This window comes from Schistocerca gregaria, chromosome X (assembly GCF_023897955.1).
Source record: "Schistocerca gregaria isolate iqSchGreg1 chromosome X, iqSchGreg1.2, whole genome shotgun sequence".
Taxonomy (NCBI): domain Eukaryota; kingdom Metazoa; phylum Arthropoda; class Insecta; order Orthoptera; family Acrididae; genus Schistocerca; species Schistocerca gregaria.
The window spans coordinates 829945066-829960851 of NC_064931.1; the positions used below are offsets into that span (position 1 = coordinate 829945066).

A 15786-nucleotide genomic window follows, 5' to 3' on the forward strand; every position below is an offset into this window, starting at 1 on the left:
GAGTGGTCGGTTTCCTGACCGATTAAAGTACTCTGTAGTGTAGCCACTTTATAAAAAGGGAGACATTGATAATGTTGACAAGTTTAGACCTATTTTATGCCATCGGTGTTTGCTAAAGTTATCGAGAAGGTTGTATATACAAGGTTACTGGAGCATTTAAATTCACATAATTTGCTGTCAAATGTTCAGTTTGGTTTTAGAAATGGTTTAAAAACTGAAAATGCTATATTTTCTTTTCTCTGTGAGATTTTGGACAGATTAAATAAAAGGTTGCAAACGCTAGGTGTTTTCTTTGATTTAACGAAGGCTTTTGACTGTGTTGACCACAAAACATTACTGCAGAAGTTGGACCATTATGGAGTAAGGGGAGTAGCTTACAATTGGTTCGCCTCTTACTTTAAGAACAGAAAGCAGAAGGTAATTCTCCGCAATATTGAGAGTGGTAGTGATGTTCAGTCCCAATGGAGCACTGTTAAGTGTGTGCGTTCCCCAAGGGTCGGTGCTGGGGCCACTTCTGTTTCTTATTTATGTAAATGATATGCCTTCTAATATTACAGGTGATTCAAAAATATTACTGTTTGCTGATGACACCAGCTTGGTAGTGAAGGATCTTGGGTGTGATATTGAAACAGTAACAAATAATGTAGTTCATGAAATAAGTTTGTCGCTTGTGGAAAATAATTTGATGCTAAATCGCAGTAACTCACAATTCAACAAGAACCGATATTTTGATCAGACAGAATGGGCATATTATAAGCGAGACGGAACAGTTCAAGTTCCTAGGTGTTCATATAGATAGTAAGCTGCTGTGGAAAGCCCATGTATAGGATCTTGTTCAGAAACTAAATGCTGCTTTATTTACCATAAGAACAGTATCTGAAATAAGTGACACTTCAACACGAAAAGTAGTCTACTTCGCATATTTTCATATGCTTATGTCATATGGTATTATTTTTTGTAGTAATTCTTCTGATTCAGAAAGGGTATTTTTGGCTCAAAAATGGGCTGTTCGAGCTATATGTGGTGTAAGTTCAAGAACCTCTTGTCAACCCCTATTCAATAGTCTGGGAATTCTGACATTGCTCTCACAGTATATATTTTCTTTAATGCCGTTTGTTGTTAGCAACATTAGCCTATTCCCAAGAGTTAGCAGCTTTCACTCAGTTAATACTAGGCAGAAATCAAAGCTGCATGTGGAATGCACTTCCATGACTCTTGTGCAGAAAGGAGTGCAGTATTCTGCTGCATCCATTTTCAATAAGCTACCACAAGAACTCAAAAATCTTAGCAGTAGCCCAAACTCTTTTAAGTCTAAACTTAAGAGTTTCCTCATGGCTCACTCCTTCTATTCTGTCAAGGAGCTCTTGGAAGAGCTAAAAAAATTAAGCAAATTCTAGTGTTACATTGTTGATTTTCTTCATTTAAACTTCTGACTTGTCACCTGAATATGTTTTTTTAATATATATATGTTTCATTTTATCTGTTTCTAATATTGTGTTATAATTTCATGTATTGACTCGTTCCATGACCATGGAGACTTCTTAATTTGGCCCCACGGAACAAGAATAAATAAGTTTTCACAACAGAAATTCGGGAGCATTACTTTTCATCACACCCAGATACTTTTAACTCAGGATTTACAATTTTTCTTTAATGTCAAAATAGTACTCTGATATACAGAGCAAGACATGGAAACAAATCAATGCACCAGTCTAATATTAATTTTCAAAAATAATTAAGAATGATGTTTATAGGTCTGAGTTGTTGAACAAGAAAGTTAATTATAATTAAACTCTATGACTGTGCAATACACACATTTTTCATCATGATAATTTACATACTGATGCAGAAAAATGGGAAACAGAACTGTGAAGGCTGCAGGTCCTGCAGACTGCATCAGTGTAACTTGTGCTAATAAGAAGTACTGGAGTCTCTGAATAGCAGTTAAAGGAGGGTGATAGAAGACTAACAATCTTTTCCTCGCCATGAAAATAAGAGCTGTGCACATACACCCACTGTCTCCAGAAGTGACCTGCATGGCTTCCTATTGTTTCTACAACAAGGCTGATGCTGTGTGACAAGTACGACCAATAGTGTTACAAGAAGCACATCGGTGGTGCCACTGTACTGCTTCATACTACTTGAACCATTTGGAGTATGATGGGAAATCGTGGAAATGCTGGGATGTCAAATCTGGACATTGTGATTGTCCCCATTGATAGACAGATGATATGATTGTGTCCCATGATTTGATATTTGGAGCAGCATACATCATCTCTACTGATACAACAATTTTGAGAATGTCTCTAAGTGATGAAATGTCTAGATTGAGGGCTTGACCATGTAACGTCACTTGTGCTGCAGCACATAAAATGTTAACATTGACTTAAATCTTGACCCTGGTGGTCTTTTGTACATAAGCCTGACATTATTGTCCCTTATTGTAAAGAATCAAAAACAATTGGACATCCTTCTGTCAAAATACTGTGGTGACATCTTCACAATTTCTTTTCCTTATGGTAGAATGACAAAGACCCCCATCAAAGAAAAACCCTCTAGCTGTAGTCAGAAGAATTCCAGCCCCAGTAGACCAGGAAATAACCATGAAAACCACTCCTCAGTGACACTGTCAAATGCCAAGAATGGTACAAGGGTTCAAGGTGTTAGTGATGGAAATATAGTCAACAGTGCATTTTATTATAGAATTATTTGGACAAGGGGTAGCTGCCACAACTGTAAAACTGTGATGTCTATTTAAAATGTTAGAAAACAGAAACTGAAATGTAGACTTGACAGGACAGTCATTCTTGAAATTCATCAAGTCTAAGATAATTCTGGGCTTCAATAGGAGCCAAGGGGGAAATCCTTTCCAGCTTTGGTGTAAAATGTTAAGACCAGCCACACCCATCTCTAAAAAGCAATCCTTCACACAAATCCCAAAGGGCCTAGTTGGTTGGTGTTGATTATGAAAGAAACTTTCCATTGTAATCAGAGCAACTGAATGATACGAGGTTGTGTATGGTGTGGACAGTGTTTTAGTAGCCTGCATTCCATGAGATGCTGCAGAAGTAGTTGGTGTTGTTGCAGATGCCTTTGCTTTATTGGTTCTGATGCTCTATGACTTTTAGAATGCTTTGTTGCATAATGGAGGTGAATTACTCATATCTTCATTATGAAACAAATAACATTTTTGTGGTGTTCCAAATTCTTCATCACAAATTTCTTTTATTGTCCTAAATCAGAGAAACACAGTTTTGGAATAAGCTACAGTTTTATCCAGTTCAAACTTAAACCGCAAGGTGAAAAAGATGTTTCATAGGATGTGATTAACACAATGTAAATATAATTAATACAAGGTGCCCATAAATAATGTTGCACTTTCAAAACAGTGTAGAAAGAGAACCAGTACTCAGAATGATGTCAAATTTGGTCAGCATATTACTGACACGGGGGAAATATCATGGGGGAAAAAGAAATTGACCAATAGATGGCAATGTAAGTACCATAATATGCACACCACCAGACACACAGCACACTGATGTTCCTCAGTTTCCATCTCAAAGGCCCAAATTATTGTCTCCATGAAGAATAGTGTGCTGCTGGGACAGCTCTTTTACGAGAATGATGGCTGTGCACCAGTAGCCCTGCATAAGTTTTGGATACTCAACGTTATGAAAAAAGGTGTTATTCTGATGTCTGCTGAGGGTATGGGGAAATTGATTACAAAATTCAAAAACACAGATACTTATAAATTGCAGTGTGGCAGAGGGATGAAAGTAGTTGATGTGATGTCTGTCAAAGATATGTCCAAAGCATTGCAGGAGGGGTCAAGTGGTGGTGTGCAAACACGCATTGCATGGGGAATTGCCAAATGTTGGCCATGCCCATGAGCACTCTGAATAAAATCCCATGAAACATCCTGCATTGCTGTCTGTACAAAATTACTCATTTGCAGGTGTTGCTTCATGCTGACATACCAGCAAGACAAATGTTTACCAGGTTGGTTGATTTGGGGGAAGGAACCAAACAGCAAGGCCATCAGTCCCAGCAGATTAGGGAAGGATGAGGAAGGAAGTCAGCCATGCCCTTTCAAAGGAACAATCCCAGTGTTAGCCTGAAGCAATTTAGGGAAATCATGGAAAACTTAAATCAAGATGGGACGCGTGTTTCAATCATTGTCACCCCGAATGCGAGTCCAGTTTGCTAACTGCTAGAGTTTCTTGATCACCTGGAAGTGGACACTGAAGAGTCATGGAAGAAGATTCTGTTGACAGATGAAGCCTATTTCCATCTCCAAAGACACGTCAATATACAGAATTGCTGAATGTGGGCAACAGAAAATCTGCAACACATCAACTGATACCATATCATTCTGCAATGGTGACTGTATGTGAGGGTTGGTGGCATTGTCTATCATAAGGCCATATTTTTTTGAGTAGATTAGTTCTCCAGGTTCTGTTACCTGTATGGTCACTGGTAAACACTATGAGAGTCTTTTGTGTACCAGTGTCATTCCAACCATTCAACAACACGGATGTGTGGGCGAGATCATTTTTATGCAAGAAAGTGCTTCTCTGCACATTGCAGAGCCAGTGAAGCAGCTGCTGCAGAGGCATTTCAGAAATGCTAAAATTATCAGCCCTCATTTCCATACAGCCTAGCTGACCAGATTACACGATCTTAATCCATGTAACATATGGGTGTGGGATTATCTGAAAGATGTGTTCAGTGCTCCAATTACAAACAAGGCTGAACTGAAGGAATTCACTGCACAACACATTCTAAATGTGACACCTGACACATCCTGATCCTTTGTGGAATATGCTCTTTCTTGATTTCAACTTACGGCAGAAAACAGTGGCCAGCATATTGAACCTGTCTTGCACCAATTTCACAACAATTACAGACAAATGTAATTTTGCTCTTTATGTGCATTTTGGCCCCAAGACAATTAAAAACCAATATCATTTTGCTTTTTATATGGTTTGTGGTCTTGAGGATGATTAAAAACCAATTTTTCCCATCAAATGTGGTATGACTTTGCCATAGCGGTGGGCTTACCTAACCAACTTTGCCACTATTGTTGACTGCTGAACTTGTGAAGTAATGCACATTGAACAATATGGATGGCATAATGTGCAACTCAAACCATAGGAGTCCTATTGTGATTCATCTGTCATTTGTAGCTGAGCCCCATCTATGTTAAAATGCTTACAGTACCACCTGTTGGTAATTTTTTCCCTCATGACCTTGTCCTTGGTGTCAATAATATTCTGTTTACTTTTTCATTCTGGGCAGTGGTTCTCTTTCTATGGCATTTTGCAACTGGAATTTTAATTATGGATGTTCTGTACAATAATAGAGAAAGATACATTTATTTGATGAGGTTTACACTGAGTGGTTGATTTAAAAGACAAGACCAAAAAATTACAAAATATGAGAACGGACACCCCAAGTGTGTGGGACAAACCAGCATGCATAATTGTTGTTGGCTGAGATGGTGAGTGTAGATTGTGCTCGTGAAGTATACTACAAATTATGTTTACATGGATTATGGATTATCTTTCTCCTGTGAGAAAAAGGTTCTTCACTTTGTTTCGTCTTCTACAAAGCTTTGACAAATTCATTTCACTGACTATTTTAATTATGTGCATTATTTCATGTAGTTTTATATTTATTGGTTTTAATATACATTACTATTTTTATGGTGTAACGTGTCTTGTGTACTTTTTAGTATACAAGATAAAGCATCCAAAATTGTTGTAAAAGTTATTTCTGTCCTCTTTGTTAACAGAATTCCACATTTGTGAGCTTCATTTTTGACACGCCAGGATCTAAACTGAAGCGTGAACTTAGTTTCAAGATAAATCTAGATAAAAATAGTCAAAATGTCACTTTATTAATACATTCTGGGAACAATACATATGAGGCCTTAGGTGAGTGCTGAAATACTGCCCTTTATCATTTAATTGAAAAGATATTAAATACAATTTGAAAGAAATTAATTTGAGTAGATATATTGTGCTTTGAAATTTAATATAAATAACATACTAATAGTAGAAGGTGTGCATAACAGTAATACTTGCCAATTGTGAGAGAATGGCTGTCCATTGAAATATCATTGAGTATAAATGAGTGCATGACAATATTTCTAAGATTACATAGAGGGGATAGGCAAAATAATGTGAACAATGGTAGTAATGGGATGGATATGTTTAATGGTCAACAACACAGGTAAGGCATGTGTCACGCTGGACTGTGCATGTTCAGTATGTACTAGGCATCAGTGCAAGTCATTTACGACTAGTGCACACTCCATATTTTCATTCAGAGGCTGAGGTTGACCTGCAATGAAAGACCTAACAGAGTTCCAAAAAGGGCAAATTATTAGGACCCGATTAGCTGGAGGATCAGTAACCAAGACAGCCAACCTACTGAATGTTTCAAGAGCAACTGTTTCAACAGTCATGACAGCCTACACAAAACATGGAAAGACATCATTGTGTAAATGTAATAGTTGGCAGAAATCAAAACTAAATGACAGAGATCATCATACACTGACATGAATTGTGTCAAAACAGTTCAAAACTAGGGGAGCTAAAGTGACTGCAGAGCTCAATAGCCATCTTCGAGACCCCATATCTATTGACAATGAGAACTCTGTAAAGGAATATTCAAAGGTGGGCTGTATACTGAAACCATTACTGACAACAACCAAAGCAAGGAAGCATAAAACATTGTGGCAGGAGCATAAATTCTGGATGAATGATCAATGGAAACATGTCATATGGTCCGATGAGTCATTTTTTTCTTTATTTCCAATATCAGGCCAGGTTTACGTCTGGAGAACACCAAAAGAAGCCTACAATCTTGATTTTTTGTTTCCCGTGGTTAAGCATGGAGGTGGAAGTGCGATGGTCTGGACAGCCATATGATAGTATTATGCTCGTCCCATCATTACTCTCAAAGGCCATGTTACAGTCAATGATTATGTGAATATTTTAGGTGATCAGGTGCACCCCAGAATTCAAATGTTGTTCCCCAACAGTGATGCCGTATTTCAGGACAATAATGTACCCATTGACATAGACAGGACAGTACAATCGTGGTATGAGAAGCAGGCAACTGAACTGCAGTGTCTTCCCTGGTCAGCACAATCCCTAGACTTGAACATCATTGAACCTTTGTGGATGGTATTGGAACACAGTCTCCAGAGCAGATTTCTGCCTCCCTTGTCACTACAGGAGTTAGAAAAGGTTCTAATCGGAGAGTAGTATAGCATTCCCCTGGAGACTATCTGTGAAGAATCACAGCTGTAGTGTGGGAAAATGGGGGTCCAGCCACTTATTAATAAACCATTCCAATGTAAGTACCAGTGTTCGCATTGTTTTGCCTATCCCCTATACATATGTTCATGTCATAAAGAAATGTACTTAACATTTATTTTGTTTGAATGTTTATAAAATTGGAACCTCCTATTTTTATAACACTTAATTATAGGACTTTGCATTATGGTAGTCAGTATTCATGTATTGCAGTGAAATTAAATTAATCTTCACTAAAGTAGGCAATGTCTTCTGTATAAGTCCCTACAATTGTCCCAGTATCATCAGGGTTGACGTTAATATACATTATTCCTGTTAACATCAATAAAGAATAAGAGTGAACAAAAATTGGCTCTCCATAATCTGGACTATCAAACATTTATGAGAATGGTAATGTGAGTGCAATCCAAGTGATCTCAGAAATAAATCAGAACCTCCACAATAACAGTCTGCATTGAAGTCAGCTTGCATGTGCAGGTGGCACTCTGCTAATGTCTGGTACCATTAAAGAATGTGCCAAAGTGACTCAAATGCAGGCAGGGAAAACATGAAGAAACAATGAATGGAAAGGAGTAATTTGGCCCAGGGAGTTCTTCTACACATTGTCTCTGGCTACATGTCTGATTTATGTGCTCACTGTCATTAAATGTGCAGATATCTCTGTGATACTGTAGTTTGCAGGTACACATATGATGGTGTTGGTAGAAGAAAGTGCTGATCTTAATAAATTGTGTTTTTGAATACACCACATATTGCTAACAGTTACTTCCTGTACCTCACTAGAAATCACTGTCTTCTATATAAATTAATTTGTCTTGTTATTTTATGTTCTTGACTTTGAATTTAATCAAACTTACAATGTGCAATAACTCAAAGTATGCTGCTATGGATTAGAATTTTCTTCCACTGAACCCTTCATATGATATACCATCGTTTCTGTAGTTACTGACAAAGAGAATTATGACCAACGATTATGCCAGTAATTTAGGGGACTAAATGCATCTTGTGTAGACAATGCCCAATCTGTGTTTGTAGTTTCATTGAGGTGTTAACATGCTGGTGAAGGTTGGCACCTTGCCAGTGCTTCCGAATTCCTGTCCTAAATCTTAAACATGTGAAGTCAATTTTAGAGAATAAAATTCGTTCTAGTTTATGTATCTCATTCTTGATGATTGCACAAAGTGCTGAAAGGTATAGCAGTTATCTTATATGGAAAATGGAAATATTGCATGCATTGTATGAATCCATTCCATAATGAATTGCAGCTATATGGCAGGTTAATGATGTACAAATTCCACACAATTAGATTTATTTAGATTCCAGTAATTGTCTAGTGCAATTTTGTGTAGTGATCTAGTGAAGTTACAGGTAGCTAGTGGAAAGAGGAATCTGTGGGAACTGTAATTGTGAAAGCATGAGTTAATGATCACATTTCAAGTTTTCAGTTTATTTTTTATGTTCTAAACTGTGGTATTTTGCTTCTAAAGAATGAAAATTTAAGCTACAGGAATGTTATAATTTTCCAAACAATAAGACAAAAAGTTGCAAAATGGAAAGCATAAGAATTATAAAAAGAACAAGGGATATGTTAAACAGTTATTAAACTTAGAAAATGAAATAATGTTTGAGAATCAATGCAGGCGCAATCTACTGTCAACAAGTAATAATGAGTGGGAAAAGAATGACAAACTTCATAAATAAATCAGTCCATTACAGTACAAGAGCAATCAATTTTCAGTGATGAAATGTGGTGGACCTGTAGGATTGAACAGAAAAAGCTGGTGGAATTGGGGACAGGGGGTTTGCATTGGATAGGAGAAAAAGCAGTTTCATATAATAGATGATTCAGTGTGTAATTAGAAATTAAAACTTGAGACACTTTTCTTCCTAAGGTTCAAACACATTATTTACAACTTGTTTTACATTCCAGGGAAGTACAAAAATACACCCAATGACAAATATCTAAATTTTGGCCTTGATGTAAATGGAAGGAAAAACTTTGATGCTGAAATAAGCTTAAAAACAAGACCAGGAAAATATGGAAATACATATGAACCTCGTTTCTTCCTGGCAATCAATGACACAAGAATTGTTGAACTGTCAGGTAACAAAATCTTTAATTACTATACTGATCACATTCCTAAAAATAGTAACAATGAAGTAAATAGGTACTGACCCATTAGTGTTGCTTTCTTTCCAGGTCGTGTACGCTGGGTTGAAAAAAGGAATATTTCACAGTGTGACGTGAGTCTGGAATTCAATACAAGAAAATTTTTCACAAAACTCTTTGGCTATGTAAAGAAGACAGATACAGTTCTTGCTACTAGCTTGAGACTGGACTACAGATTTAAAGATGAAAAACCACAAAGCATCAAAATGGAGGCCAAATTTATTTCAAAAACCATGACCAAGGCACAGGGATCAATACAACTACAATCAACTGCATACCCTCAGTTTGATTTCACTTCCTCACTTATGTTTCTTGTAAGTGTTCTCAATTATCTGGTAAAGATTTATTTTACTTTATCTATTTTTGTGTGCTCAATGACTCCATGCAGTGATCAGCTTATGATAGCTCTGGAGCATGTCAAGATAATGATTACATGTATATTCAATTACAACTGAATACTCAACAGGTTTACAAACATAAACTACAGTATTATGGATAAATGAATAGATAATTATCTTCATTCTTCAGTGTCGACATGTTCAGAACAGTTTGACAGGCACAGTTGTCATCATGCTACTGGGCAAACAGTTCAGCAACATGTATGTAATATAAAAACATATTAACACTGTACAGTGACTGAGTTAAAATAATCTGATCTACATAAAATACTTTTATTAACATTAGACACTTCTCATCCCAAAATTCCTCAGCAGATTAGAACAGGGTATTCAAGAGCAGTTGGCAATATTTTGTTTCGGAAAAAAAAAAACAAATTGTGATACCTGAAGTTTTTAAGCTCAGTGGAGAGAAAGCTGAAAATTTTTCACTGGCCTGCTACGCATCTTTCTGCATCTAGAACAGATACTGGTAGTGTATGTAATTACTATTTATAGTGTCATGCATGTGGCTTTATAATAAAACATGTAAGAACCAGGCTTAAGTCTTACCAGCTGGCTAAACAATTTGACAATAGATCCTTGGACTTAGTCTACAAATGGTTCTAACCACTCTTTTTTTAGCAATGAAGATTTTTTGGGTAAATGAAAGAATTCCCTTGGAAGATTATGCTGTGTGATGTAATGGAGGACACATCATAAAATAAACTATCTTTTTGACCATTTGATCTCCAGTATGAGAGATCACTTGTAACGCAGTGGCATCTGAGTGCAAACTCTCCACAGTTTGAAGTATGTGATGTTCCCAGTTTAGTTTGGATTCTAAATGAACACCCAGGAAATTCATGCTATGAATTCTCTCTAGCTGCTGGCTGCTGTATGCCACTGTGTATTCCTCTGGGTTTTGTGACTTGATTTAAATAAAATTTGTATTCTGTAGGTTGGCAGAAAGAGAGTTAAACAATAAGTGTAAAGAATTATAGATGACTGTCACTGACAGATTTTCTATTACAATGTCAGTGATGCTGCAAATGCAATAAATTTGCACTCATCACCATTCTCAGCTGGAAGCAGGTGTGTATCATAAAACAAAAACAATAAAGGATCCAGGACAGAAATCTGCGTTAATTATCAGCCCAGTCTCATGTGACAAGAACTCCTAATTTCTAAGCTATAGCTCCCAAAGTTACTTTATGCTTCTTCAGATGAGATACAATTTCAGCAGGTAGCTTAATGGACCTGAATACCATATTGCTGGGCTTTCTCTAATAGTCTTTAGTGAAATCACAGAAGATACCCACTGGAGACTGCTCTTGTTTAGGGACTCTAAGAGTAGCCTACAAATGTGAAGATTGCCTGTTGAATTGATGTATTATTTTGAAAAACAAATTGCCTTTTATTTGAAACCCCATACTGAAATGTTCAAGGAGTTTAAGTATCAAAGATGAAATGGAGTGATATAACTAAAAATATGATATGTGCGCACATATCACACACATCAAATATTTTTAGCAATTGGTATTTAATTGATTCTGTAACAAAAGACACTACTGTTTGATTCTTATGTGGGCCAATTTCACTTCTGAAGATGACAGTTTAAACTGTCAAACCCAGTAAAGTGACCAAATAAAGTTTTCTTGTGCAGCTGATGACTAACTTTTTATCAGTGTTGAAATATTCTGCAGCTGCTGAACTACATCTGTGCACAAAATCATGTGTTAACAATCTTAGCATCCAACAACTTTTCGAAGATTTTTAAAACTGTAAGAAGTGCAATTTATCTCTAACTGTTCACTGTTCACATTTGAGGTAGTGGCATATTTCATTTTCTCTGAGAATGTTCCTTGATACCTTACTGATTTAAGTACCTGGCTCAGTATTCTACATTCTTGCGCAGCATTTCAATAGCTTACTTGATATATTTTAAAAGCCATTTGAATGTTCCTTTTTTAATGAGCAATGGTGTTTTCGAGTTTTTTTGTGGTTATAGGAGGTTGCTGCTTGAGAATATCTACTGCCTTGTGTAGGTCTGATCTACAGCCTTTCTGCTCAGATACACTTAGAAAGTGTTCATTGGCAATCTGTTTATTATAATTAATTTATATTGTAATGTGGTAACCACACTCAAGTCCAAATCTGAAAGCAGGGTCATCAGTCGAATAGAGTACTTAACACTTCATATTTATTAGAAACACCAACTTACCGTCAGAACAAAACTGAACTTCTGGATGGAGAGTGCAGCTATTTATACATACATCAAATATTTCAGAATGCATGTATTTATATATGCATTAAATATTCCAGAATATACCAACATAACATAGTTCAAGAATTTTCCAGAAATGATAATACTCAATAACAAACAATTACTGGCTGTTGGGTTTGAACTGATGACCTGCAAAACACTAGTCAGTGATGCTAACCATTACACTATGCTCCATGCACTACAGCTGGCAGTATTACTCACTCTGCTGGAGAAACAGTGAACCATTAGGCAGAAGTTCTCATTCGAACTGACAGCTGCTCCATGGGTCTAGATCTTGTCAATGGTCTCCTGTATGGTGGTGCTGGTGCTTCCTTGAAGTCTGGTCAAGTTGGTGCATCCTCTTCATTGTAGTGCAACTTAAGTTAGCCCATCCCATTGAAGCTACTGAGTGAGTGAGTTGTCTTCAGTGTCCCTGAAATTTCCATCTTCACCTGTGGACTGTAGGAGGGCTTCATACAGAAGACATGGACAATGTCTCTGCATTTCTGTCTTCTTGATAAAGGGTCACAGTCCTTGACTTCTTATGTGACATCCAACAAGAGATGAAGGATATGATGTGGCTGAAAATAATATTTTAGTAACTTTACTAGTCCTTCTTTCTGCCCAGGCATAAAAATAAATACCAAGACTCCTGGGCTGTATCTCAATGCCAGTGCTTGGTGTTACAGAAATCTCTGTCTTTCTGTTAGGTATCCAGATTCTGCATGTAAGCCAATTGTCGTGCTTGTTTGGTCCTGGTGATGAGGTGTTTCACATTGTCATCCTGAATAATGTCCAGTTGAAATGGGGACAATGTATCCATTGTAATTTCCACCTTGCAATTGTGGAGCAGAAAGAATGGTGTGGTTCCTGTAGTGTCTTGCCGTGCTGTGTTGTATGTGAATATCATGACATGCTGTATCGTATCCCAGTCTCTCTGTTTGACATAAGTGTACTCTGAGAAAATATCTGCCAACATCTGTGTTCTGTCAGGCAATTAATCAGTGGATCATATGTAGTTGTCCTGCTGTGGGTGACACTACAATCTGAAATTACATCTGATACAAGTCTTGACTGGAAAACTTCGTCACAATCACAGATGATCACACAGTATGCTCAGTGCTTTAAAACAATTTCCAAAACTTCAGTGGGTGACCTAGCGATGGTGATATTATAATGGTTTAGGTATTAATCAGTTCTTGTTTGTTGACATTCAGTTTTTGGAGTGAACTGCGGCATGTGCTTCCAGTTCTGGCATTCCTTACAGTGGCTCACACAGTGTCTTAATGGGTTGGTGGAGGCCTAACAAGTGATTTCTACATGTGATTGTGTCTAGAGCCTTCATGAATCCCAGGTGACCACATCTTGGAACATTATGGAGGAACTTCCATGACTGTTGACAACTTTTCAGTAGTTTCATTAATGTATAGCAGACGCAATTGTCAGGTTACTGTAGGAAAATTGGAGTCATTTTTCACAGCTGTCATCTCCAAGCTTGTACTGCAAATGAAGCCCATTGTTGTTGTGGTCTTCAGTCCTGAGACTGGTTTGATGCAGCTCTCCATGCTACTCTATCCTGTGCAAGCTTCTTCATCTCCCAGTACCCAAAGCAACCTACATCCTTCTGAATCTGCGTAGTGTAGTCATCTCTTGGGCTCCCTCTATGATTTTTACCCTCCACGCTGCCCTCCAATACTAAATTGGTGATCCCTTGATGCCTAAGAACATGTCCTACCAACCAATCCCTTCTTCTAGTAAAGTTGTGCCACAAACTTCTCTTCTCCCCAATCCTATTCAATACTTCCTCATTAGTTATGAGATCTACCCATCTAATCTTCAGCATTCTTCTGTAGCACCACATTTCAAAAGCTTCTATTCTCTTCTTGTCCAAACTATTTATCATCCATGTTTCACTTCCATACATGGCTACACTCCATACAAATACTTTCAGAAATGTCTTCCTGACACTTAAATCTATACTCGATGTTAACAAATTTCTCTTCTTCAGAAACGCTTTCCTTGCCATTGCCAGTCTACATTTTATATCCTCTCTACTTCGACCATCATCAGTTATTTTGCTCCCCAAATAGCAAAACTCCTTTACTACTTTAAGTGTCTCATTTCCTAATCTACTACCCTCAACATCACCTGACTTAATTCCACTACATTCCATTATCCTCGTTTTGCTTTTGTTGATGTTCACCTTATATCCTCTTTTCAAGACACTGTCCATTCCGTTCAACTGCTCTTCCAAGTCCTTTGCTGTCTCTGACAGAATTACAATGTCAGCGGCAAACCTAAAAGTTTTTATTTCTTCTCCATGGATTTTAATACCTAATCTGAATTTTTCTTTTGTTTCCTTCACTGCTTGCTCAATATACAGATTGAATAACATCGGGGAGAGGCTACAACCCTGTCTCACTCCCTTCCCAACCTCTGCTTCCCTTTCATGTCCCTCAACTCTTATAACTGCCATCTGGTTTCTGTACAAATTGTGAATAGCCTTTCGCTCCCTGTATTTTACCCCTGCCACCTTTAGAATTTGAAAGTGAGTATTCCAGTCAACATTGTCAAAAGCTTTCTCTAAGTCTACAAATGCTAGAAACGTAGGTTTGCTCTTCCTTAATCTAGCTTCTAAGATAAGTCGTAGGGTCAGTATTGCCTCACGTGTTCCAACATTTCTACAGAATCCAAAATGATCTTGCCCGAGGTCAGATTCTACTAGTTTTTCCATTCGTCTCTAGAGAATTCGCGTTAGTATTTTGCAGCTGTGACTTATTAAACTGATAATTCGGTAATTTTCACATCTGTCAACACCTGCTTTCTTTGGGATTGTAATTATTATATTCTTCTTGAAGTCTGAGGGTATTTCACCTGTCTCATACATCTTGCTCACCAGATGGTAGAGTTTTGTCAGGACTGGCTCTCCCAAGGCCGTCAGTAGTTCCAATGGAATGTTCTCTACTCCGGGGGCCTTGTTTCGACTCAGGTCTTTCAGTGCTCTGTCAAACTTTTCACGCAGTATCGTATCTCCCATTTCATCTTCATCTACATCCTCTTCCATTTCCATAATATTGTCCTCGAGTACATCGCCCTTGTATAGACGCTCTATATACTCCTTCCACCTTTCTGCTTTCCCTTCTTTGCTTAGAACTGGGTTTCCATCTGAGCTCTTGATGTTCATACAAGTGGTTCTCTTATCTCCAAAGGTCACTTTAATTTTCCTGGAGGCAGTATCTATCTTATCCCTAGTGAGATAAGCTTCTACATCCTTACATTTGGCCTCTAGCCACCCCTGCTTAGCCATTTTGCACTTCCTGTCGATCTCATTTTTGAGACGTCTGTATTCCTTTTTGCCTGCTTCATTTACTGCATTTTTATTTTTTCTCCTTTCATCAATTAAATTCGATATTTCTTCTGTTACCCAAGGGTTTCTAGCAGCACTCATCTTTTTACCTACTTGATCCTCTGCTGCCTTCACTACTTCATCCCTCAAAGCTACCCATTCTTCTTCTACTGTATTTCTTTCCCCCATTCCTGTAAATTGCTCCCTTATGCTCTCCCTGAAACTCTGTACAACCTCTGGTTCTTTCAGTTTATCCAGGTCCCATCTCCTTAAATTTCCACCTTTTTGCAGTTTCTTCATTTTTA

At 37.5% G+C, this 15786-nt stretch overlaps 1 protein-coding gene across 1 annotated transcript in view; it reads left to right on the forward strand.

Moving 5' to 3' along the window:
• The window catches only part of LOC126299332 (uncharacterized), a 793355-nt gene that overhangs the window by 308016 nt on the left and 469553 nt on the right, over positions 1–15786 (forward strand). The window contains exons 21-23 of the mRNA XM_049991162.1: positions 5795–5936; positions 9256–9429; positions 9526–9809. Of these exons, the coding sequence (XP_049847119.1) occupies positions 5795–5936; positions 9256–9429; positions 9526–9809 (600 nt within the window). The remainder of the gene's footprint in view (positions 1–5794; positions 5937–9255; positions 9430–9525; positions 9810–15786) is intronic.